The sequence below is a fragment of the Gobio gobio genome, assembly GCF_949357685.1.
Source record: "Gobio gobio genome assembly, chromosome: 21".
In the NCBI taxonomy this organism is placed as follows: Eukaryota; Metazoa; Chordata; class Actinopteri; order Cypriniformes; family Gobionidae; genus Gobio; species Gobio gobio.
Genome location: NC_137117.1, coordinates 9,013,891 through 9,040,571, shown reverse-complemented (window position 1 = coordinate 9,040,571; position 26,681 = coordinate 9,013,891). Strand labels below are relative to the sequence as shown.

General features: G+C 42.0%; 1 protein-coding gene across 2 annotated transcripts in view; it reads right to left on the bottom strand.

Annotated features, from left to right (window-relative positions):
* Nucleotides 1-2,259: 2,259 nt before the first annotated feature.
* slc34a2b (solute carrier family 34 member 2b) overlaps nt 2,260-26,681 on the bottom strand; it is a 35,001-nt gene continuing 10,579 nt past the window's right edge. The window contains exons 6-14 of one of the 2 annotated variants that reach the window (XR_013815506.1): nt 21,344-21,455; nt 17,541-17,736; nt 15,368-15,463; nt 14,607-14,727; nt 10,639-10,806; nt 9,045-9,161; nt 6,736-6,860; nt 3,095-4,671; nt 2,260-2,873 (exon numbers count right to left, since the gene is read on the bottom strand). Coding sequence is in view for 1 of the 2 variants with exons in the window: in XM_079803720.1 (XP_079659846.1) it covers nt 4,135-4,671; nt 6,736-6,860; nt 9,045-9,161; nt 10,639-10,806; nt 14,607-14,727; nt 15,368-15,463; nt 17,541-17,736; nt 21,344-21,455 (1,472 nt within the window). In the remaining variant the exon portion in view is untranslated. Of the gene's footprint in view, nt 4,672-6,735; nt 6,861-9,044; nt 9,162-10,638; nt 10,807-14,606; nt 14,728-15,367; nt 15,464-17,540; nt 17,737-21,343; nt 21,456-26,681 lie in introns of both variants that reach the window. The other variant, XM_079803720.1, reaches the window with a different exon arrangement.

Sequence of the window (26,681 nt, the reverse complement as noted above, 5' to 3'; positions counted from 1 at the left end):
CTGAAGCTCAAATGTGATATGTAACACAAGAATGAACCTCATTGGTTCTTGCTGAAGCTCAAACGTGCTGCGTAACACGAGAATGAACCTCATTGGTTCTTGCTGAAGCTCAAACGCACTGCGTAACACGAGAATGAACCTCAATGGTTCTTAAGGAAGCTCAAACGTGCTGCGAAACACGAGAATGAACCTCATTGGTTCTTGCTGAAGCTCAAACGTGCTGCGTAACACGAGAATGAACCTCATTGGTTCTTGCTGAAGCTCAAATGTGCTGCGTAACACGAGAATTAACCTCATTGGTTCTTGCTGAAGCTCAAACGCACTGCGCAACACGAGAAGGAACCTCATTGGTTCTTGAGGAAGCTCAAACGTGCTGTGTAACACGAGAATGAACCTCATTGGTTCTTGCTGAAGCTCAAACGTGCTGCGCAACACGAGAATGAACCTCATTGGTTCTTGCTGAAGCTCAAACGTGCTGCGTAACACGAGAATGAACCTCAATGGTTCTCGAGGAAGCTCAAACGTGCTGCGCAACACGAGAATGAACCTCATTGGTTCTTGCTGAAGCTCAAACGTGCTGCGCAACACGAGAATGAACCTCATTGGTTCTTGCTGAAGCTCAAACGTGCTGCGCAATACAAGAATGAACCTCATTGGTTCTTGCTGAAGCTCAAACGTGCTGCGCAACACGAGAATGAACCTCATTGGTTCTTGCTGAAGCTCAAACGTGCTGCGCAACACGAGAATGAACCTCATTGGTTCTTGCTGAAGCTCAAACGTGCTGCGTAACACGAGAATGAACCTCATTGGTTCTTGCTGAAGCTCAAACGTGCTGCGCAACACGAGAATGAACCTCATTGGTTCTTGCTGAAGCTCAAACGTGCTGCGTAACACGAGAATGAACCTCATTGGTTCTTGCTGAAGCTCAAACGTGCTGCGCAACACGAGAATGAACCTCATTGGTTCTTGCTGAAGCTCAAACATGCTGCGTAACACGAGAATGAACCTCATTGGTTCTTGCTGAAGCTCAAACGTGCTGCGTAACACGAGAATGAACCTCATTGGTTCTTGCTAAAGCTCAAACGTGCTGCGCAACACGAGAATGAACCTCATTGGTTCTTGCTGAAGCTCAAACGTGCTGCGTAACACGAGAATGAACCTCATTGGTTCTTGCTGAAGCTCAAACGTGCTGCGCAATACAAGAATGAACATCATTGGTTCTTGCTGAAGCTCAAACGTGCTGCGTAACACGAGAATGAACCTCATTGGTTCTTGCTGAAGCTCAAACGTGCTGCGTAACACGAGAATTAACCTCATTGGTTCTGTTAGTCATCGCGTCACCTCAGCTCCACCCACATCCCGCCTCTTTGCCCATTTTCTATTATCCTGGAGTGACAAGTGATGGCCATGGCCAGCTCGACCCTACTTTACGCTTCAAAACGGCTCTTCAGAATCCTTATTTTTTTTTACAGTCTATGTGCGTAACACAAGAATGAACCTCATTGGTTCCCATGCTTGAGTTTCTGTTTACCTTATTCAAATGCTATATGTATGTTCGCTGACCTTGTGTACCTAAACAATCTTGAATCAAATGGCTTTATAAAATATATTGCACACTGTATGTTTCCTTACTGGAAAAGTGACAACCTAAATGTGCTTCATGTTGTAACAAATAAATTAATGGTTTATGAATTCTTGGGTACAAACTGAAGGAACGGTTTACAAATCTGAGAGCACAGATTGGTAGTTCATTATTCCATGGGCACGATCTGTTAAACCGAGGGAACAACTTTGAAGAATCTGTGAGTATGTTTTATAAAGTGAGGTGACAAATGGCAAAACCATGGCCATGGATTCAAGGATCTTGTTTTTTTTTGTTGGCCCTACAGGTGACATTCCAGGCTCCATAAAACAATTAGTCTTTGGCCTCATCCCCAAGCATACTCATATAGTATAAATACATCCGTATTGTTTCAGTTTCATCTATGAAGAAGTCTGAACTTAGTGCACTGTTTCTGGCTAGTGTCTCATTACTTACCGTACACTTATGACAACATTTACAGAGCTCGCCCACACATTCTGATAAGTATCGTAATTAAAAATTCAAACAAAACAACCTGAAACTGGATCATCTCTGATTAACAATACAAAGCTATAAAGAGACTGAAATTGTTAATCTGTAACTCCTTATCTAAGTAGGTCTTAAAGAAAATATTACACAATTCGGGTTTTCAAAGATATAAAACTCAGTGTCCTCATGATGTTTTCAACGTTTATTTAAAGAGAATATCTTCCATTTCTGAGTAAAGAAATACTTTAAGTCTAAAAGTCTTAATGAAATATACAAAATGCAACAGTACAAATCAGACATTAACAAAACATCTCAAATTTTATGTTTACAAATATCTAAAAACAAACAAATGCATCTTTACATAGTTCCACATGATGTGCAAAATTACAGTCAAGAGTCTGCTTTTTTTTTCATGCTTACCTCCACATTAGCATTTTTTTTTGGACAAATACTGAAGATTCATACAATTTCATGAAAACATACAGGTACAAAGAACCACAATATCAGCGGCATCAACGGTTACAGATGATTAGCAGGGTTTCTGCAGGTTTAAGACCTTAAGACCAATAAAGAATTGAAGGAATGAATTGAAGGGAACACATCAATATTTTCTCTAAATGTATATGTCTAGAAAGCACAGAATGAATTGTATTAGCAACCCTTTAAAGTTTGACAATACAAATTCCAACAGATCTCCATTACTTTTTAATAATCTTCGAAATATAGATCACACTACCAAAAAAAGAGCGATGTTCTCTTTCAGTGCAAATATCTAAAAGATTCTTAAATCAAGATACATTTACTTGGGAAGCAAAAATCTTGTGAAACAAGTGATTTTATGCTTAAAACAAGAACAAATCTGCCAATGGGTTGAGAAAAATCAACTTAATTCAAATAAAGAAAGTAATTTGCATACCGAATGACATATGCTTGTTCTTGTTTTAAGCATAAACACTTAATTTAGTAAAATTTCTTTATTTTTCATGTCAAGTAAATGCATCTTGATTATTCAGATATTTGTACTGGAAAACAATTATTTTTTTCTTTGCAATTTAATTTAGGGCCCTATGAAACCCATTTTATTGATTTTTTTATTTTTATTTTAATGGTTAAATTAAATTGTATTGGTCAAAAAGCATTTCTAAATTGAAATCATGAAACGTATACAATTTAACAGCAATTTATTAAAAGTTTAACAAAAAAATATACGTTTTCAAATTTAATTTAATTTTTACCAAATTCAGTTTTTTCTGTTTTTGGGTGAACTTTTTATTATTTCACATGAGAGTGAGTAAATGATGACAGAATAACATTTTTGGGTGAACTATCCCTTTAAGTGTACTGACCCTTTCAATTTATTCATCCAAAAATCGGCAAATTCTATGACATCCCGCACGCTACAGTAAACTCCATTTTTATGAATGGATTCTGCAATTCCATCCACATTTTCTGCATCGCAGAAATCATAGGGTGCTAATTTAATGGCATATTGATTTTAAGACTTTCTGCTCCAATTTAAGACATTCAATTGTAGAAGGTCAAATTAAGACCCGTGGAAACCCTGATCAGGTAGCAACTTCTGCACCATGGTGTCATTTTACTATAGTCAGTGTACCTGATGTATTGTTCTGAAAGACCTTGCTAAGTTCTTGGCAAGTGTATTATTCTTTCCTGTGCTGATATATTTCCTGTTAAAACAGGAAGTTGGGGCGGGACGTTAGCTTCACAGGTTCTTTAAACATTTAGCAAAAGCTTATGGAGTTAAATTAATGTAGCGATTAAATATTTTGCGGTCATTAACAACAAAGTGGCACATGAATGTAATGCAGTATTCTAAGCACTGCCTCAAAAACAAACCATTTCAGAATAAATAAGAGTCCGAAGACGTGAAAAGCTTCAAGTAGAATTAAGTGGAGTCATCTACATTTTAACACGAGGTGAACGCATTACTAAAAATCACTAGCAGCTTGTATCCAGTGCTGTATTACTAGTTCTGAAATCTTGCACGACACATGCTGGTTACATTAAAAACAATGATTTCCATAAAAAGGGTCCGTTAAGCGCTATAAATGCGTTGCAGTTATTTTGCCCTCATCCTCTATAGTGAGCGCTGGGTTGTCATACATCTCTAATCTCCTATCGTTGGTTTTCATGTCCGTCTCTTCATCCTTCGGGTTCTCTTTGCAACACTTGCAGCAGCAGCAGCAGCGAGTCCTGCAGAAAGTCATGCCGGCGGTCACCACTCTGTCCCAGGGTTTGAGGGAGTGCAGCGGTTTGGGCAGGAAGTCCCAGCTGCGGAGGAATGAGGGCAGGAAACGCGGGCAGCGTTTCTGCATGATGTTCACCACGACCACAACGATCGCAAAGACCACCACTGGCACTCCGACCCCCACCAGGACCTGCCACCCCGCGATGGAGAGGCCCAGGACTGACAGCGGGAAGAGGAGGAAGCACAGGAAGAGATACAGCGCCGCGAACCAGCGGTACTTGGCCGTGCGGTTGCCCAGAGCTTTGGCCATTCGGATAGGGATGCGCGTGAAGGGGATGGGATACCACAGTAGGATGCCACAGATGTTGAAAAAGAAGTGACAGAGAGAAATCTGGAAGAAAACACAAACGATAGTCATTTAATCTAGGGTTCAGAGTAATACAAATGAAAACGGCAACCATCACTTTTTAGTAGGGGTGAAACGGTGCATGTATTCTAAAAAGATTTTATATACAAGTATTTACGTTTCGGATGAAGGATTATCCTGACAGCAAGCAAGTCTACATTTGACTATGCAGAATTTTGTGATCCATCCATTTATGTTATGAGGGTAAGGAATTAATGACAGAAGTTTCATTTTTGGGTTAAGGTACGCATTTTGTACTCTGAAAGGTACTAATATTGACCTTTTATGTGCCGTTCACACCGGACGCGAATGACGCGAATAAATCGCGCTATTCGCGCAAAGTTGGATGCTTGAACATTTTGAGTTTACTCGCTTCATTTGCGCGTGAAATTCGCTTCATTTGCGTGACATTCACTTCACAAAAGACGCAAATTCTCATCATGGGAGGGGCTTCTGCCAGCAGCTCGTCTCGTTGAGAAATGGCTGACATGGGCTGTGTTTACACGTCTTTTTTGTTAAAATCTATTGTTAATGTGTGACAAAACGTAGTTTTAAGACTTTGTCAGTCGATAATGTAGTTGTTTAAAGCTCAAATCTGTGGTTTATTTATATAAAGAGTGCCTATTTGAACATTTTATCTGGCGTTTTCGGAGTTGTGAGCTCCAGTGGATCAGCGGCGCTCAGCGCTCATTAACCCCGGCGAGAGCAGCCTTTCCTCGGCTAGTCCTTCTGCCGTCTGCTGCTGGCTCTGATGTCTCTGTGGTGTCTCGAGCTATAACTCGTCTTGTGTATATGTCACATGCGATCTTTGGTCTCATGGATCTATAATTTGTTCCCTGGCAAATCGTTTAGGCTGAGGGCAAAGTGAAGTTTCATTACTTTTTATTTTTAGGCTATAACTTTACGTTACAGTTGTAGCCGACTAGCACTGACTTTGAATGTTTGACTGAATTGTTTGCTTTATTTCATGTTTAGCTTATTATACCTTTTACTTATACTTTTGTATTATTGATCAAACAAACTTGCATTTAACAAAAAGAGACTGGGTTGTGTTTCATGTCATTTAATGTTATCACAGTGATAATCATATTGTCTGAACCAGATATTAATATACATATTTTCTCCTTATTGTTGTCACTACTAGAGCAAGCTCCTAATTGGTTAACGCAGCGCGTGTCAAATGCTCAATTCGTGTGAATCGCACCGCAGAATGTCTATTCGCGTCTTTGCATTGACTTAACATGTAAATCACTAGCGCAAATCGCGTCATTCGCGTCCGGTGTGAACGCAAAAAGTAAAAAATAATAATAAAAAGGTACAAAGATGATGTCCTTTTAAAGTCCTCATGAAATCAAAATCGATCTTATTTACTTTGTTAGCCCACATTACAGGTCTTAGGGTGAACAACTAATCCGTGCAAGTTAATACACAAAACACAAAGTGTTTGCTGTGGTAATCTTTAATCAAAATCTGAAAAGTAACTTCCGGTCTTGAATGGCGTTCCCTTTCCGATGACGACTGTGTGACGGCTTGGGTTTGAATATCCTTAACCACTCCCCTCCAACCGTTAGTCTGCTATGAGCGAGAGATGGAGGGGAGGAGCGCTGAAGTGAAACCCTGCCCTCTATTCAATATTCCGTTTCGCTTGGAAATACGTCACAGCACTGAAGAAAACTCAGTTGCTACTTCCGGTTCACAAGGACTTTAAGGGTACTGGCACCAGTGACAAGCTGTTGTACCCCTAAAGGTACAATTTGTACACCCTTTTTCTCTGTGTGTAGGATACGGGTTAGTGTTGTGATTAGGGTTAGGGTAACAACTGCACCTAGTATGGTTACAGAATTCGATGGGTCACAGGAATCTTTTGGTATCTCACAATTCGATTCTTGATGTCACGATTTGATTAAATAACTATTCTCGATTTTGAATCAAAATTCGATTCAATATATTCGTTATACACAAAACATACCAATTCAAAATGAATTCAAAACCAAGGTCATTTTTGTGTACCCTTACACCCCTCTTTTTTCCAGCAGGCCCATAACAAACCTGTAGTGAGTTAGCCAGCGTCTCTCCTGGACTGGCTAAAGCAGCGAGAATGGCAGTGGTTGTCGTGCCAATGTTGGAGCCCAGCGTGAGTGGATACGCCCTCTCCAGGCTAATGACACCAATACCTGAATACGAAGAAAGTGGTGCAGAGGTTTAAGTAAATCACATTTACCCACTTAACATGTTGCTAAACTAACAGTGCAACACTCCAAATATTACAAAATACAGCACACAAACTACTTGGCTTTAAAAAGTGGTGGGAAGAATGTCTGTAGGGGATCCACAGATGTGGTTGTGATGCCACATCATGATTGGTTAATTGGGTTATTATTATTTCTTTCAGGATTCTTTAATGAAAAGAAAGATAAAAAAGAACAGCATTTATTTATATATAGTGAGGAAAATAAGTATTTGAACACCCTGCTATTTTGCAAGTTCTCCCACTTAAAAATCATGGAGGGGTCTGAAATTGTCATCGTAGGTGCATGTCCACTGTGAGAGACATAATCTAAAAAAAAAACCCCAGAAATCACAATGTATGATTTTTTTACTATTTATTTGTATGATACAGCTGCAAATAAGAATTTGAACACCTGTCTATCAGCTAGAATTCTGACCCTCAAAGACCTGTTAGTCTGCCTTTAAAATGTCTACCTCCACTCCATTTATTATCCTAAATTAGATGCACCTGTTTGAGGTCGTTAGCTGCATAAAGACACCTGTCCACCCCATACAATCAGTAAGAATCCAACTACTAACATGGCCAAGACCAAAGAGCTGTCCAAAGACACTAGAGACAAAATTGTACACCTCCACAAGGCTGGAAAGGGCTACGGGGAAATTGCCAAGCAGCTTGGTGAAAAAAGGTCCACTGTTGGAGCAATCATTAGAAAATGGAAGAAGCTAAACATGACTGTCAGTCTCCCTCGGACTGGGGCTCCATGCAAGATCTCACCTCGTGGGGTCTCAATGATCCTAAGAAAGGTGAGAAATCAGCCCAGAACTACACGGGAGGAGCTGGTCAATGACCTGAAAAGAGCTGGGACCACCGTTTCCAAGGTTACTGTTGGTAATACACTAAGACGTCATGGTTTGAAATCATGCATGGCACGGAAGGTTTCTCTGCTTAAACCAGCACATGTCCAGGCCCATCTTAAGTTTGCCAATGACCATTTGGATGATCCAGAGGAGTCATGGGAGAAAGTCATGTGGTCAGATGAGACCAAAATAGAACTTTTTGGTCATAATTCCACTAAACGTGTTTGGAGGAAGAAGAATGATGAGTACCATCCCAAGAACACCATCCCTACTGTGAAGCATGGGGGTGGTAGCATCATGCTTTGGGGTTGTTTTTCTGCACATGGGACAGGGCGACTGCACTGTATTAAGGAGAGGATGACCGGGACCATGTATTGCGAGACTTTGGGGAACAACCTCCTTCCCTCAGTTAGAGCATTGAAGATGGGTCGAGGCTGGGTCTTCCAACATGACAATGACCCGAAACACACAGCCAGGATAACCGAGGAGTGGCTCTGTAAGAAGCATATAAAGGTTCTGGCGTGGCCTAGCCAGTCTCCAGACCTAAACCCAATAGAGAATCTTTGGAGGGAGCTCAAACTCTGTGTTTCTCAGCGACAGGCCAGAAACCTGACTGATCTAGAGAAGATCTGTGTGGAGGAGTGGGCCAAAATCCCTCCTGCAGTGTGTGCAAACCTGTGAAAAACTACAGGAAACGTTTGACCTCTGTAATTGCAGATAAAGGCTACTGTACCAAATATTAACATTGATTTTCTCAGGTGTTCAAATACTTATTTGCAGCTGTATTATACAAATAAATAGTTAAAAAACATCATCATACATTGTGATTTCTCGATTTTGTTTTTTAGATTATGTCTCTCACAGTGGACATGACAATTTCAGACCCCTCCATGATTTCTAAGTGGGAGAACTTGCAAAATAGCAGGGTGTTCAAATACTTATTTTCCTCACTGTATCTGACATTTTATACATTTCATTTACAGTCGCGTTGGATCAATTGAATGTGTCCTTGCTGAATTAAACTATTCATTTCTTTCAAATCAATCAATAAAATGCTACTGACCCCAAACCTCCAAATTGCCTTTACCAAGGAGGATACATGCAAGGCCCAGCAATGCTAGATAAACTGTCCAAGTACGCTAATTTTCTTGGGTCAACTGCAATTGTGACTTAACCTGCACCATTTTGACCACCAGCCCGATCAATGACTAACAGCAGCATCAAGCCCTGTAGGTGTACTTTTATGGCAGTTAAAGGGTTTCTCTACTGACCGACTAGTGGAGTGATGGCTGAGGTGAAGACAGAGCTGCTCTGAACAATGAAGGTCATTCCAGCCCCAACAAGCATGGCAAGATATCCCGTGAGCCAGGCGAAGGGGAAGGGGAAATCTGGCAATTAGAAAGGTCATGAACAATACACATTTTTTAATATAAACTACTAAACTTGAACTTTGGACCACAAAGTGTTTCCATTGGACTACAAAATGTTTCCATTGGACTGACAGATTTACTTCTGGGTACCTCACCATAGGGGTGGGCGATCTTCCCAAGATTTCATATCATGATCCCTATTTTGAGATGTACTACCGATAATGCCCAGACTGAACAAGCCTATGGACTTATCCATTTGCACAATTTAAAACACAGAATTGCATTAAACAATCAGTTGCCAAAATAGTCATTAAACTTTAAAACCCATATTAAATATACATTGATTCTTATTAAAACTACTGAAGTTATTCAGTTAAGAGCAGTGAGTGATTGTGTTTTTGTATTTGCATTAGGCTGCAAGACTGCATGGATCTAATATAATGACACGCATCCCATTTCATTCCCAACGGTTTATTCACTTTAGACACAACTGACTGTCTTTATGTAAATACTCGCCAAGACGGACATTTTGACATGTGTATATTTGAGATTTAGGCGCATGCCTGAAACATTAGTTTACTTTGAAAACTTATGTGCAATCCCCCAATGAAATTCAAGCCCAGTATCAATATGTATCAAATATTGCACTTAGTTTATCCAATCAGATGCCTTTTTAAAAGACTACAATTGAAAAATATATATCTTGCGTCCTTAAACGCTAATTTTTTGGGTCAACAGCTTATAAAAACTTCTAGGTTTTTCGTTCTGGGTTGTTTAGCTTGTTTGCTGTACACTTTGTCACATATCAGCTTTTAGACATTGTTCTGTTTTTTGGTTATAAGTCAGAAATGACAAGGAGGGCGCTTCACGCAATACAAAGTCAATGGAGAGGGTTGGATTGTTTTCCCCCCCGGTGGGCATGGTTTTCAGATTATGACGCTCTGTCTCTATTAAGTTAACGCCATGTTAGCATCAGGGCTATTTACATGGAGCGACTGCGTTACACGCCACTGCTGAGATCCATGCATTTGGTGGGTTGGCGGGTGTTAATGTCAAGCCCTGGTTAAACTGTAAGAACAGTAGATGGATGTACCTGAGTGTCCTCTGATAGCAACAGCACATGCACATACACACACCTGTGGCACTCAGACACACTCAGGCTCATATAATGTTCCTGTACAGCTCATCAGACAACAGGACTGAATCACCCGTGCTGACTATCATATGACAGGATACATGCTAATATGCTTACAGGAAGCACTACACCTACAGGAATGTGATGGGATGGAAGTCTGGGAAGAATGACCAAATGCTGGTTTTTACTGGAAGGTCAAATATTTGCCACGCATCTTTGTCTTCAACACTGAAAACCTTGAGTGTAAAAGTTCAGTGTCCACCCACATTGTTGTCATACCTCACAGAGCACATTGCACAGGATTTTACCCATTAGCAGCAGAGCTTATCAGCAGATGATTATTCTCTGATGTTGACTCACCTGTGTTGAGAACCTTTTTGATGACGACCGCCACCTGACCCTTCAACATGGAGTTCAGCAGCTTGACGATCAGAATGAGGCAAGTACAGAGAGCCAGCAATGACAGAGCCAACAAAATCAACCCCACGGCCAGGTCAGGGAGATCAGCGAACACAAACATGTGAGTACCTGGAGAGAGAGATGAGGACGACTATGTCAGATTATGGAAATATTAAAGCAACGTTCATGAAACTAGTTTCCCTGCTGGTGGTTTGCTTGTTTCAGAAGGCCATCAAGTTAGTTTCCACGGTTCAGTCAGATGCAGTTTGATAGTTTTAGGGTGTTTGGGGGTAGAAAGCCAACAAACCACCCTAAGGTTGGTTTGGTTGGTCTTGTCAGCAGGAACATGCAGACAGTCAGGATGCCTATAGACATTCGGGTATTGAAAACTAAAATGGCAAGAGCCCGAGAAATTTGCCAATCCAATATGATTAGCTATTTGCTACGCAGCTTCTGCGTGGGCAGATTTATACGGATTTCTACTGAAACATATCGTGTACTAGTACCTTCAGTTAACAGTCCTGATGACATATACAGAGTTTCGTAACAATATGCTAATATTTACGCATTCAAAAGAAAAAATTCACAAAAGGACCAATAGGAGATAATTGGGTATCATTTGATTCGGCATGCTGCACTGAATTAAAGGGGTGGTAAACCACAATTTCACTATTCTAACTTTAGCTAGCGTGTAATGTTGCTGCTTGAGCATAATTTTTTTTTTTAAACGAAGCATGAACACGTTACAATGCACCCCACAGACACAATCAAGCCTTCAAAAGAATGTTTTACCACCCCTTTAAGAGTTTTATGATTTTAAGGCAAACAGTTTAGAAGTTATAAGCAAAAATAGCCGGTTTTCATCGATTGACCAGTAGGGGGCGCTGTGCCGAAACGCTGCATGTATTTGTCTCAATATGCTAAATCATTGCAGAAATGTAGGCTGAATCGCAAATCGCCCCCCATACCCTCAAATAGGGCATTATTTGAGGGGACAGCCATTTGTAGTGGTGTCCGAAACCACAGTGGACGCTATCGAGTGCACTCATTCAATCCTGCATTGCACCGCAGTAACGAGTGTACAGCCGATGAACACACACCGGCTGTCCGACTTCACGCACTCGTTTTCATTCACTCCTTGAAGAAGTGAACCGTATTAGTGGACTAACGTAGGGAATAGTGATTGAGGGTTAAAGGGGCGATTTCGGATTCAGCCGTAGTCTTGCATCCAATTTGGCATACTTTTAGTTTGAGAATAGTTGGATTTAATCAAAATGGGATTGTTTTATTATAACTTTTTGCAAATCAGAAGAACCATCAATGACGAGTTAAATACAGTAGGTTTTTCGGAAAATGACGTATGGTCATGACATTTGCAATTGAATCATCTTGGGCAAAGGAATCAAAGGGATTCCTTACAGTTCAAAAGACATTAGCATAAATGTAGCTGTCACTTCAGACAGTTGGTGGCGCTAGAGAAATTGAGTTGGAGACTCCAAATTTGCGGTGGTTAATGTTCAGACTGTCCTCTTCCAATGTGCCAAATTTCACAATTTTCACACAAGAGATTCTAGGTGCTGCCATAGACTTTGTTGTTTGGCCCCTAATACGGATAATCTTAAAAGATATGGAGGACTATTTTAAGCTATTAAGTACAACATATGCTTATACCATTATGCTTATGAGATTGTGATGTTATTACTACATCAAATCACAAAACGACACTATAGGCCGTAGTTGGTTTCTTTATATGATAGTTAAAGACCCCTGCAAGGGGGTACGTTAAACTTAAAGGGGTGGTAAACCACGATTTCACTATTCTAACTTTAGCTAACGTGTAATGTTGCTGCTTGAGCATAAACAACATCTGCAAAGTTACAACGTTCAAAGTTTAAAGCAAAGGGAGATATTTGCTTTTAAAAAAATCAGTTTCTAAGAACTACAGCAAACGGCCAGTAAGCGACTACACACATTCCTCCAGGGTTGGTGACATCACCAGGCTCAATATTTACATAAACCCCTCCTCCGAGAATATTAAATAAGGGGGGGTGAGGCCATTTTGTATCGCGGCGCTGTTGTGGTATAGTTAGGCTGGAGTGTTGTTGCCGCGATGCCGAGGAAACGCTGTTATTTTCATCCGGATTGCAGATCTGGGGTACTTGCTCTGTTCAGCCTTCCTTGGGACGGGGGTGCGTTGCAGAGCGTTTAACATACAGCATGTTATATGCACGTGTGTTTGAGTCAGCGGGGAATCAGGCGCGCGCAGGGCTCCCTGCAGCACATCTAACAGAGGAAAACATCCACCGTCTTCGCGATTTCAATGCCGGATTTGCACAACGTCAGCTGCGTGAAAAAAACACTGCCGGTGCGTGAGGACAACACAAACTTCGCGAGTTCAATACAGGATATGCACAACGGCTTGTCCTGAAAGCTGGATTTACAAACAGAAGCTGTTTACGGGCCACAACCTGTAAGTCTGATTTATATTTCATCGATGTGTTTTCCTGTAATAGGTTGTAGCAAGGAAGTAAACAGATGACAACGCTATTCTGCAAACCAGTCTGTTAAATGTTCATTCATACTTAACGTTATCCGACGAACACCTAACGTTACAAACACTAACGTTAAAATCTCAACAGCGAACCTGACATTAGTGTAAATGATTCTTTGATTAGAGCTTTTATGTATTGTTTATCTACAGGCATGCTAAACATGGTTCTGTGTGTGATTTGGCTAACTTACTAGTTAAAGCCAGTGCTTAGTGTTCGTTTTGGGTTAGTTCTTGCGACAGATATTTGGCTATAATCGTTCTAAAAATACAAAAGTTAAAGTGCCATTCAGTAGCGATCACTATAGATCCGCAGTCTTTACTCTTGAGGACTGAACAGGTTCTGCTCGATCATCTTCACTCAAATGTTCTGGGTCTGATTCGGGCTCATATGGTTTTATTGACGCCGTTGTTTCTAATACTGACCAAAGCACAGCCTCCGGTAAGGGGCGTGACGTTTCCGACATACGTGCACTAGGCGTTTAGCGAATCACAACACACTGGGCCAGCTAACCAATCAGAGCCCACTGCGTATTTTTGAGGGACTGGCTTCATACAACCCGGAAAGCATCAGACCGTTTTACAAGGAGGGACAGAGCAGTGTAGAATAAAGGTCAAATATATGAAAAATAAGGCAATTTTTTTTAAAACGAAGCATGAACACATGTCACAGTGCACCCCACAAACACAGTCAAGCCTTCAAAAGAATGTGCTTTACCACCCCTTTAATGGATTTGTCTGACAGTGTACTTTCTTTTTTTTTTTAATGGGTCTTGTATATATAGCTGCCTCCATGTTTTAAGAAGGGGGTTATCCTTGCAAGGGTATTAACAAATTCGGGGGTCCATGAATCAAAGTTTGAAAACCCCAGATATAGTTTACTGATATCATTTTAAAAGTTCTCAGTCCAGGAAGCGCTGAATGGTGCTCCTTGAAGATCCAAGCATACTCTTTCACAGTTGAAGGAATCCACAATGATTAAATACTCGAGACCACTCAACCAAGACAAGGCTGGAATTTCAACATGGCATCTAACGGCTAGCGTTGATCTACATCAGCCAAATTTATACCCAGAGCAAAAGTCCTTTGTTCGGGTGCGCTGGCTTCGGCTGTCATGAAGAATAGCCCCATTGAAAAGGTAGAGTAGATGGATGGGATAGGGGGGGAAAGGTGAAGCTAAGATCTCCCTCAGCATTTAAGAGAAGCCATTGTATTCATGGCTGTTAGAGTGAAATCACGGTCAACGGCTTCGAGCTAAAATTAGTGAACTATGCAAGGGAGAGAACGGGAAATGGACTGATATTAGGCTTTAGCTTCTGCTGATCCGGGAAGCCCTGTGCTGGTGGCTACAAGAGCCACATCAAAAAGCAGAGACACTTACATTTTTCTAAGTTGATAGTTTCCGTTTGGTTCTCTTGAGTCCAGACCTTGTCGCCCTCACTCCAGCAGAGGGCATCAGGGGTGCAGTTTGCAATCCCAGGGACTGTAATATTCACAAGGTTCTGAAATGGATGAAGAGTACATCATCAAGATAGATAATATGAAGATTTTGTCCTGGCCATCTAACAAAAGCACACAGAACATATTACAGTGTGGAAATAAACTAATATTTGGTACCAAGGATCCACAGATACCACTTTTTCTAGAACGATGCAGATAACGATACCCGTCTTTTCATTGCTTTTGTAATTTTAAATATATTAGATAGAGAACCCAAAATAATATTAATCAGTCATTGATTTAATTTGCTTAAATGTATATTTTCATGTTTAATTATGCTTGTTATAATGTATTGTACAGTACTGAGGATTTTTTTCGACTGGCCCGGTTTGCAGGTACAGAATTTGAATAAAGTAATCAAATATAAAATAACAGCATATCTTCACTTTAGAAATTAAATATAGATGAATCTTCATCAAAAGCTGCAGAAATTCAGTCAAGAGCACTGAGTGATTTCTTTGTTTTTAATGTTAAAGGACACAGCAGCAGGTTTATTAAGCGGCTGTCACTTTAAGACCAAATGTTTATCTTGAATTCCCATCAGTATGATAAATCCTATTTCCTCATGTTTTAACAGCCTAATCTGGTGACTGGCGGGAAATAGTGGGAGTGCTGGACTCAACCCATTTTCAATTTTCTCACCGTGACTTTTTGAGTTTTACACCAGATCCTGATCAAACTTTTGTTCCGGGCCGCAGGGTCTCCAGTGGCGATGTCACGGATCACAGAGGTGTCCAGCTGGAAGAACAAGGGGAAAAATCTCAAAATAAAGATCCTTGAGGTAGCAAATGGTAGAGAGCAAAGCAAGATCATTAAATATTCAATTGTGGCTTAAGAGTTTAAACCAGGGGTAGGCACGTCGGTCCTGGAGGGCCACTGTCCTGCAGAGTTCAGCTCCAAACCTAATCAAACACGCCCGACCCAGCTAATCAATGTCATAAGGGTCACTAAGGCTACAGGCAAGTGAAGTTGTTTTTTTTTCAGGGTTGGAGGCTCTCCAGGACCGACATTGCAGATTTTGAACCGCCCAATGTATTGCAAAAGATATTTTGGTGCATTCAAGACCTCTTGGCAGGTTTGTATTTACCAGTTCAGAAGTCGTAATTATTATGTCAGGACCAGGTGCATTCCAGTCACTTTGTGAGTGTATCGGGTCCTTTTACTCTTACAAAGTTATTTTTCATTCGCCAAGGGGTAAAAAGTTCGAAATACAAGACCAGCAATATAGCGAAGACCTGACGCCGTCCACACTGAGAGCGACGTTTCGATGAATTTGTTAATATGTGCTGCGCACTTTCCTCTCAAAAATAAACAAAAATGACCGTGGTGAGAAAACAGCAGTAAAGAAAGCATCTGATCATAGCGATGAGGATGTGTTTGCACATTTCTGCAATTCGCCACTCCAGTGAGTCATCACATTTGTACAAAAATAAAAATAGATTCCTTAAAATCAAACAGCTTTACATATGGAAGCTTGTTTCCGCCACGGAATAAAGCGATTTAAAAGATTATTGCGACTTCTCAGACTTTTTCCTCACAATTGCGTGATATAAAGTGTGAATTAAGAAAAAATTAGAAAAAAACAACTGCCCCTTATTTTTTATCCTGTGCCGGAAATAAGCTCCCACATTTACAGTTTTAAACATGAAACTGTGTCAGTAGCCGTGTTTCCATAATTGATTTACGCAAAACTCTTGCGATATTTTTTAAATGTCGATAAAAAAAATATTGTGAAATGACAGCGTTTCCATTAACCATTATGCGACTAAAAATTTTTTTTTTCCTCTCACGATAAGTAATTCCAAAAATTATGCTACGCAACTTTTTTGTATTATGTGCGAGTTTCTGGGAATTGATTTGTCGCATTTCCATTTGGCGTATTTTCAATTCGCAATTTCAATTTGCGCACTTTGAAGGGTAATGGAAACGTGGCTATTGTGTCCTTCAAACAGAATTACAACTTCAGTTTCTACTATAAAGCGTCTCTCCAGTGTGTTCATGTTTTAACCAGGGAAGATTTTCATGTCAAAAGGCAGAGCCTCAAAGCCAAATCCAAATATTACAACATCACCACGGACAAATGGTAGTTTAACCTCTTAAACTCTGCAGACCCTGTACAGGGTCCGGAATGACAGCATCAAGTATATACTTTACATTTTAAATGTCTGTGGAGGAGCTCTGACCTCATATGTGGTACCATTTAAAAGCTTAGAATGTCTGCTTTCTGGAGACATGCATCATTTGACCATTTCCATCTGGATTTGGCCTACCCAAATTGAAGAGCTTCCTATACCCACATACAGTGGTCTCTAAATACACAATTTTGGTGCAATTCTACAGAAAACCCTTTGAAGTTACATAAACTACTGCTAAAAGTGATAAAAAATTTAAGTATATTTTGTCTGAGCTGTAATAATTTAAGCTTTTCAATTTGGGTAGGCCAAATTCAGGCGGAAATCCCCCAAAATGGTCCCAGAGCATAAGAGGTTAAAGGTGTTTACCAGCCGGAGCAAACTTTTCCAGAAACGAACACCAAACAAACTTGATTTTGTGGCGTCACACCAGTTCGTTCCTCGACTTCAAGGAGAGATTGGAAGTCACCATATGAACCAAGCAACTGACAAAATTCCTGCAGCTGCTAACAACTTAATTTCTGGGACCATGACAATAACTGGATGTGACAAAACAGTTTATGCGAAAAAGAGGCGTAACAATGCAGCGTATGTGATCAGCTGCTCGACACCGATGTAGTGGAGTAGTAAACCTACTAGATAAACCAACAGGTCTACTTCTTGAGCACTGATGTTGACCTCACCTCAATGATGTTCTTGGTGAGGGGTTCAGTGATGACCTTTAACATGTCTGGAGCGTCTGCGCCGGTCTGAATGTTAAAGGATTTGATCACAAGGTCAGTGAGCCGGTAGAGGAATCCTGAGGCCACCTCCAGAGGCAACAGCACCAGGACAGACAGCCAGTTAAAGAAGTCATGGACCGTAGCACCAGCAAAGGCCCTGAGCCACACAGAATGAAATGACAAATCCCATTTCTCAGATGTGCAACTATTTCCTTCATCAGTAAGTAACTTCAAAGTGGCTGAAAAAGATCCATATCACTGCTACTTTTACACCCCTATCTTAAAGGGTTAGTTCACCCAAAAATGAAAATTCTGTCATTAATTACTTACCCTCATGTCGTTCGACACCCGTCAGACCTCCGTTCATCTTCGGAACACAAATGAAGATATTTTAGTGGAAATCTAACAATGCATCTAACACGGTTCACTCTCAAGACCCTTAAAAGGCACTAAAGACGTCGTTACAAAGTCCATCTCACTACAGTGGTTCTACAATAACTTTATAAAGCGACGAGAATAGTTTTTGTGCGCAAAAAAAACCTTATATAGTGATGACTGATTTCAAAACACGGCCTCATGAAGCTTCAAAGCGTTATGAATCAGTGAGTCGATTCATGATTCGGATCACGTGTCAAACCGCCAAACTGCTGAAATCAGTTGACTTTGGCGATTCAAACCGCTGAATCGACTCACTGATTCATAACGCTTCGAAGCTTCATGATGCCGTGTTTTGAAATCGTTCATCATGATATAAGTCGTTATTTAGGGTTTTTTTGCGCACAAAAACTATCATCGCCGATTCATAAAGTTATTGTAGAACCACTGTAGTGAGATGGACTTTGTAAAGACGTCTTTAGTACCTTTTAAGGGTTTAGTACCTTTTAAGGGCCAATGGAGGCCTTTCAGAGCCATCAGATTTCAACTAAAATATCTTCATTTCTGTTCTGAAGATGAACGGAGGTCTTACGGGTGTCGAACGACATGAGGGTAAGTCATTAATGACAGAATTTTCATTTTTGGGTGAACTAACCCTTTAAGGCAAACATTAGTGTGCAAATTAATCCAATAAGACCCTCGACGGATGTTATCACACTAATTTGGGGGCATGTTTAAAGGGGTCATGACATTTGTTTTATTATTTTAAATATTCCTTGAGATTCACTTATAAATGTTAATAATTTTTTTTTTTCAGCACAAAATATATATTTGGAAAAACGTTTTTCAACTTTTCATTCGAACCCTCGGTCTGAATTGATCAGTTTTTAAGGGCGGCTCCTTTAAGGCTTGTCAGTAAACGGCCATTGTTATGATTGGCTAATGTCATTGCATAGTAAACAGTATCAGTGGCCACTCGAGTAAGAGTTTTGAAAACATTATCCATATAAAACCGTCATTTACAGACAGAGCATTATGAAACGGTTAACTTGAGTTGTGTGATGCAGCTGCTGTCGGATGCAATAACAGTTTCTTTGTGAACTCTCCATGACACTGTGCTTCGATTACAAAACCAAATGCTCCGAACAAACATATAATACTCCAATGTGATCCGGGACGCCCTTAAAACAAACTATCCACTTGTTTCCGACGCTAAGTCTCATCAGAAATGGGCAAATGAGCTGTTTAAACTGGAAAAAGTTTCGCCAAAGCAAACGAATTTGCCTGTGTGACATTACAAATCCCAGAGTATCAAAAAGAGCCGTTTTTGGAGCTTGATTTAAATAAATGCTTTGTTTAGAATGAGAAGACGTTTTAAACTATGAAACTTTCAGGATGTTTTGATGATCTTTTGACATATAAAAGGTCTTTGGACCAAAGCAAATTTAATTTCTCATGTCACGACCCCTTTAAAATGACAAAAGCTCACAAACGGCAATATCTAGGTGATAACATATTTTAGCGCAAAGCACTACAGAAAAAAGATTTCACTTATTTCCGTGACTTTTCCAAGCCTGGAAATCTTAATTTAAAAAAAGTTTTAAAACTTGAACTTAAGTTGTCCATGACCGTGACTGTGGGAACTAGGGCTGGGTTAAAGAATAAATAAATAAAAAATTCTCGATTGTAATCGATTCTCATTTTTTACAAACAGATATCGATTCTTAAATCTCAAATCAATTATTCTATCCCGTTTCCAGTACATGAATGCAAACATTGTAGCGCACCTCCCATCCAATAAAAGCGCAAAAATATTTGTGCTTTGTTACTTTTGATATGAAACAACGTCTCTAATTTTGACCATTTTATTACGGAAAATTTTTTTACGACCATTTTTTGTATTTTAAAACAAAAAAAACACAGTTTTGGCACGTTTAATGTGGTGTGACAGATCGCTGTAACGCCTCAGTTCAAGAGAAGCAGCGGCGCAGCTCACGTAAACGGATCATCTCCTCCACTTTAATACCACTTACAGCGCAAAATAAACACACATTAACATCTTATGGTATGTAAAAAGATAACATACAACTTATCGGAATCTGTATCACGTTCACATGTAATCAGTGTTTCAACCGCGGAAAGACGTCAATAAAACAGCTTGTAAACAATGTCATGAAACGTTACATTTACCTCAGAAAAACACATCCAGTGTCCATAAACTCATTAGTGAGCTAGAAAAATGTACTCTAATGTGCACCATATTACATATGAATTATTTTAAATGTTCTTTAATTAATGCATGTTTGAATAAATCAGAAGTTATGACAGCCACCATTTAATTGTTTATATTACAAAAAATGAATTGGAGTAGAAATATGATTCTGTAATTGTAAAGTTATTATAATTATTTTTTTTTTTTTAAATGTGTATACAAATAAGTTCATTTTAACCTGCACTATTATAACATCTGACTGCCATGTATAGTTTACAGCATTAGTTCTGCATTAGTGCAATCTACTTTACTTGATAAATATCCAAAATAGGGATGTCACAATAACAAAAATCTAGTAGTAGGTATCGATACCACCAAAAGTACACAGTAATTGATACCAAGGTAAAAAAATAATAATAATAATACTTAAACATTACATTTTTATAGATATTTTACAAAAGAAATTACAATTCTCTCACCAAACGGTTTGCTCACTCAATGCATTTGTGTTTTTATAAGGTAACTTGTAGTAACCGTAGTAATCAAGTAAAAATAGGCCTACCACAGAAATTGAATAATCAAATATAAAATAACTTATATAAAGGCTGCTATCACTAAGACCTAATAGACAGAGAGACGATATGCTGTTAACATTCACATAACCAACGCGAATATTCGCCAAGATGGGCATTTTGACATAACAGTGTTTGTACTGGAACGTTAAATTAGGCTGATAATCAGCGAAAATCTGACACTTGCGTGAGAGGCAGCTATGCGTGTGCGTGCTTTAGTTGAGCACGCACTGACTGAAGACCATCTCTCAGAGAGAGAGAGAGAGAGAGAGAGTACTTTATATTTTAAAATCGCTTGAATTTATAAACTGGCATTTAATAAAACGATGTGCGCGAAGGTCTTGTGTTGCGCCGTGCATTTGTTTGGTGTTCAACCTACATGCTATAGTGCATAAATGTTCGGTACCATCGGTACTGTAGAAAACCATCAGGATTTAAAATGTTGATACCGACGTGGTACCGAAGTATCGGTTCTCGTGACATCCCTAATCCAAAATAATCAATATTGAATCGAAAGCTTGTGAATAGAAACCAAATCTAATCGTGAAATGTGTCAATACCCCGGTTTAATATGAACAAAAAGCGATTTGCTGAGTTGGGTTTACCTGCGAAACTCATTGCGGTCTCCAGCTTGCATCACGGCCACGATGGTGTTCGTCACAGAAGTGCCGATATTGGCACCCATGATGATTGGCACTGCTGACTTCACCTCCAACACTGAAATTTACAGTAAAACAAATATCATTTACACTACCGCTCAGAAGTATTTGTTATAAGCAGGGCTCTGAACCGGTTCAAGGAACGAAAACGAAAACCGGAAACGAACAAAATTTTAAGAGGAACAAAAACGAAAACAAAATCAATTTGAATCGTTCTGAACAGAAACGTTCATTTGAAATGACCACTAACCGGTTAATAACGTTATTTTATCGTTCTTTTAATATTTTAATTTGGCAGTGACCAATCATGAATAGAGTAGTAGCTACAGCATCAAGGCCGTAACCAGAGTTTGAAAATGAGTGAGGTCCTATAGCAAGAATTGTGCTATAATAATTGTGCATTTGCGGGTGGGACTATAGGCTACCTTTAGAGTTTTTTTCAATTGCTAACAAGCATTGTTCAATACTGAAACCACATTTTCAAAACTGTCTCACAAAAAACTGTGACACACTGTGACAAAAACTGTGACACACAAGTGTATACGTACCAAACGTCTAAGGTTACGTATGTAACCTCTGTTCCCTGAGAACAGGGAACGAGCGCTGCGTCTAGCTGACGCTATGGGGAACGCCCTCGGCGTGACTGGTGTCTGAAGCTACTATCGAATCACGGCAAAGTCTTTGACCGACGTCAGCCCATGACGTCATCAACGTGCGACCCGGAAGTATAAAAGGGCGCCGTGCCAACACATACACATCTTCTCGTCTGAAGGGACTGTATGGCAGATAAGCCCTGAAGCATGGCAACGCGACGCAGCGCTCGTTCCCTGAACAGAGGTTACATACGTAACCTTAGACGTTCCCTTTCGAAAGGGAACTCTCGCTGCGTCTAGCTGACGCTATGGGGAACGATATACCAACGCCGCCATGCTGAGGGGAGTGTCTGCCCATTGGCAGTGACAACTGTCAACTCAAGTAATTCATAGAAAAACCTGAGCGATTCCCCCTCAGGTCCTGGGCTGACAGTGACAGCACTCCCTACGGTCATAGCCCAAGCTATACAACTAAACGGAACCCTAACGTACTGCGTGGAGTTCCATCTAGACAGCTTGAAGGCCCGGGACCACTACTTCCAAAGAAGGGGTCCCTTCAAGGGAATGTGGCTAGGGGACCCGAAGGAACCCCAGCCAGTCACTACTCGGGAAATGTTCTCCCGAGTGCCACCAGGGAGGCCTAACCTGGTGCCCTAAGTGTTATGGACACTTCGGTTTAGCCAACCCTGTCTGTTCAAACAGAGCCTCTGGATGGTGCCCAAGGGGCGTCCAAGCTAAGGGACTGAAACACAGGCAGTCTTACTTAGCCCGGAACTCAGAGACGGGTTATCCAAGAGAGCAACACTCAGCGTAGTGCTTTTCAACCCTTGCTATCGAGGGGAGTCTGCCTGCTCAAATCAAGGATCTACCAGGTGCTTGTGTTTCAAAGCAGTAGGGAGGCCGAAAGGGCCTTAATGACTGATCTAACAGGGAGGCCTCATGAGAGGCCTACGACCGTCTGACCAGGCTCAGGCGGCTGAGCACTCATAGACGACCCTCATAGAGGGGAGCAGCTGAGCCTGCCTGGCGAGTAACCTCCAGCTGTAAGCCCAACTACCACAATTTCTCACAGAGAACTGGTAATCAAAGTGCCTAGCTCAGGAACTTCAACTTCAAGGAGGCCCTGTGGGCCTACTACTTGATAGCGGGTATTCCAGGGAGGCCTATAGAGGCCTACTACCTAACCGCAAGCCATGCTGGAAACCCAAGCATCCAGGCTCGGGACTCCGTCCTCAGGGAGGCCTTAGTGAGGCCTACTACCTGACAGCAATACCGCCTGCTGAGGTTACCCTTGTTTTCTCAAGGAGGCCTATGGAGGCCTACTACTTGACAGTCAAGCTACGCAGGCTAGTCGGGCATCCTGTTTAAGGAACCCGTCCTCAAGGGAGGCCTATTTAAGGCCTACTACCTGATAACCAGCCTTTAGGGAGGCCTGGAGAGGCCTACTACCTGATTGCAATACGTGCTAAATGACTGGGTCCCAGGAACACCTCAGGGAGGCCTGATGGGGCCTACTACCTCGTTCGAGTGACCACCATCTGGGACTCGACAGTCAAGCTACGCAGGCTTTTCGAGCATCCTGATTAAGGAACTCGCCCTCAAGGGAGGCCTATTAAGGCCTACTACCTGATAACCAGCCTTCAGGGAGGCCTGGAGAGGCCTGCTACCTGTTTGCAATGCGTGCTAACTGTATCAAATGACTGGATCCCAGGAACGCCTTAGGGAGGCCTGATGGGGCCTACTACCTCGTTCGAGTGACCACAACCTGGGAGCTCACCCTCAGGGAGGCCTATTGAGGCCTACTAGTCGACAGTCAAGCTACGCAGGCTATCCGAGCATCCTGATTAAGGAACTCGCTCTCAAGGGAGGGCTATTGAGGCCTACTACCAGATAATCAGCCTTTAGGGAGGCCTGGAGAGGCCTGCTACCTGTTTGCAATTCGTGCTTAACTGTTTTAGATGACTGGATCCCAGGAACACCTTAGGGAGGCCTGATGGGGCCTACTACCTTAGAATTTAACAGCAGGTCTTCAGGGAGGCCTGATGAGGCCTACAACCTGCCTCTGGGAGTGACCACAATCTGGGAGCTCACCCTCAGAAAGGCCTAGTAAGGTCTTAGAGTTAACAGCAGGCCTTCAGGGAGGCCTGATGAGGCCTACAACCTGCCTCTGGTAGTGATCACAACCTGAGAGCTCACCCTCAGGGAGGCCTAATAAGGCCTTACAACTAACAGCGGGCCTTCAGGGAGGCCTGATGAGGCCTACAACCTGATAGCCGCCAGGCTAGCTGTCCCGATGCGCACATCGGTACATACCTCCAGTGAGGCCTGGTTGAGGCCTTCCAACTGAAAACGCGCCTTGTTCAAGAGGCCTACTGAGGCCTACAATTGACAGCCGACCTTCAGGAGAGCGTTTTTGCCCCTCTTTAACCTGATAGCCAGCTAGGCTAGCAGTACCTTGATGCCTCAGCATTGGCACCTGCCTTACTAGAGCCTCCGATCTAAGTGGTACATATTACCAACGGTGGCGGTGCCTCAGCAACGCGCCTCCTTCATCCACATCCCAACTGACGCCTCAGCGTTCAGTCGTTGATGAATACCCAACTCTATACAGGAAACCTGGGGTCTGTAAGAAATACATATTTTTAGTGTAATACACAAAAATGACCACTCTCACCTGCGGCATGCTGAGCGAAGACTCATTGTGCGGTTCTCACCACCATGTTCTACCGCCCTTGAATGCCTGAAAGGGGCGTTCTCACTGAGCAGGTCCGGGCGGGCCGTCAGAACATAGTTCTACTCATCATGGGCCCGCCTCAGGCCTGATGTAAGAAGTGCCTGGGTAAAAAATCATTAAAAGACATTAAAAAGGAAAAAGGAGAGGGCTAGGATGTAACCGCCCTCAAGGGAAGTGATCCATCACCAACGCCGAGAGCGTTGGTCCTGGATCACCTCCCTCAGATCCTTTTTCCCCCCGGGAATCCCATCTCCTCTGTGCCCTGCTCCTCCACGGAGGGGGGGGGGGCACGAGAGGAGACGCTAGCTCTCTGGTCCTGCCTACGGTCCTCAGACCGTGAAGGACCAGGTCCCGCCTGCCTGGGTGGGGGCGCGGATCTCAGCGGTATGCATGTCTTAAATGCCGCTGAACGCGCCTTCGCCTCCCTGAACTTTCCAACCCCCGCCTCAACGGAGGTGCCGAAAAGTTCAGTCGGCGAAACCGGCGAATCGAGGAGAAAGCCTTTCTCTTTCTCCCCGATATCAGCCAGGCTCAGCCACAGATGCCTCTCCGTGACCACCATAGCCGCCATAGAGCGGCCGATGGCAGCAGCAGTCTGCTTGGTGGCCCGGAGAGCAAGATCTGTGGTGCGGCGCAGCTCAGCAACCGCCTCAGGGGACAGCCCGGCCCCCTGGTCGAGATCCTCCAGCAGGTCCGCCTGGTACGCCTGAAACACCGCCATGGTGTGAAAAGCAGCACCAGCCTGACCCGCTGCCGTGTATGCCCCTGCCATTAAAGCACAGTTTGAGCTCTCAGTGTTGATGCCCACGAAATGCGAGAAAAGTCTGCAAACTTTCCTCGCCAGTCGGTAGCCTCAACACATATCCATATTCCCCTATCCCCTCGACATCAGCGAAGTTAAACGCTGATGCTGATGAATATTGGGTCGAATATGGATTCTTCCATGCCCTCTCGATCTCTGTAAGAAGATCAAGAAGGAATGGAAGGCTCATCTGAGCTGATGGTTTATGGCCAAGGAGAAAACGATTGTGTAATCTACCACGAGCGATCTCTCCTCTAACGCGCCAACATGGCAGCCGCAGCCTGCCTGCAGTACGTTCCATAACATTCATCAGCTCAGCATACACGGTCAGGGTGGCTGAGAGGATTCATACCACTCTCACCAGCCATCCCTAAGAGCACTTGCTGTTTAGTCTCGTTAACCGCCAGATCGTCGCGACGATCGGCGAGCTGCATCTGAGAACCCATGATGTATGCCAACGCTCAGCCTCAGCTTGAACGGGACAGCATCATCCAGTCCCAGATGCCAAACTTTCTTCCCTCAGGAAAAAAGCCAGACTAGAGTGGAGCGATCTCAGATTGAAAACCGCTCACACTCACACACAAACAACTTCAAATGAACTTGACTGTGCATGCTCTTGATCCCAGGCAGTAAATACACACTCGTGTGTATTTAATAATTGAATTTGTTTTACCTTAACTCGTATAGCAGTTCAAACAGACAGTCCCTGAAGACGAGAAAGATGTGTATGTGTTGGCACGGCGCCCTTTTATACTTCCGGGTCGCACGTTGATGACGTCATGGGCTGACGTCGGTCAAAGACTTTGCCGTGATTCGATAGTAGCTTCAGACACCAGTCACGCCGAGGGCGTTCCCCATAGCGTCAGCTAGACGCAGCGAGAGTTCCCTTTCGAAAGGGAACTGAATAATTTTTCATTGCTTTGAGACAAAATGCATTCAATCACCACATTTTTCAAAATCCGCAAACACTTTTGTCATTCATACTCCACAAACTGCAAAACGCTATATATTTGCAGGATATTTTTAATATGCTAACACACTGCTTTCAAAACTGATGGCAAATTTCAAGCATTTCTGCAGAAATTATTTTGAAATATAGAAAATCTAGCTCCCTGTTGTTAGTGTGTTTTTAGGTCAGTGTGTTATGATTCTGAA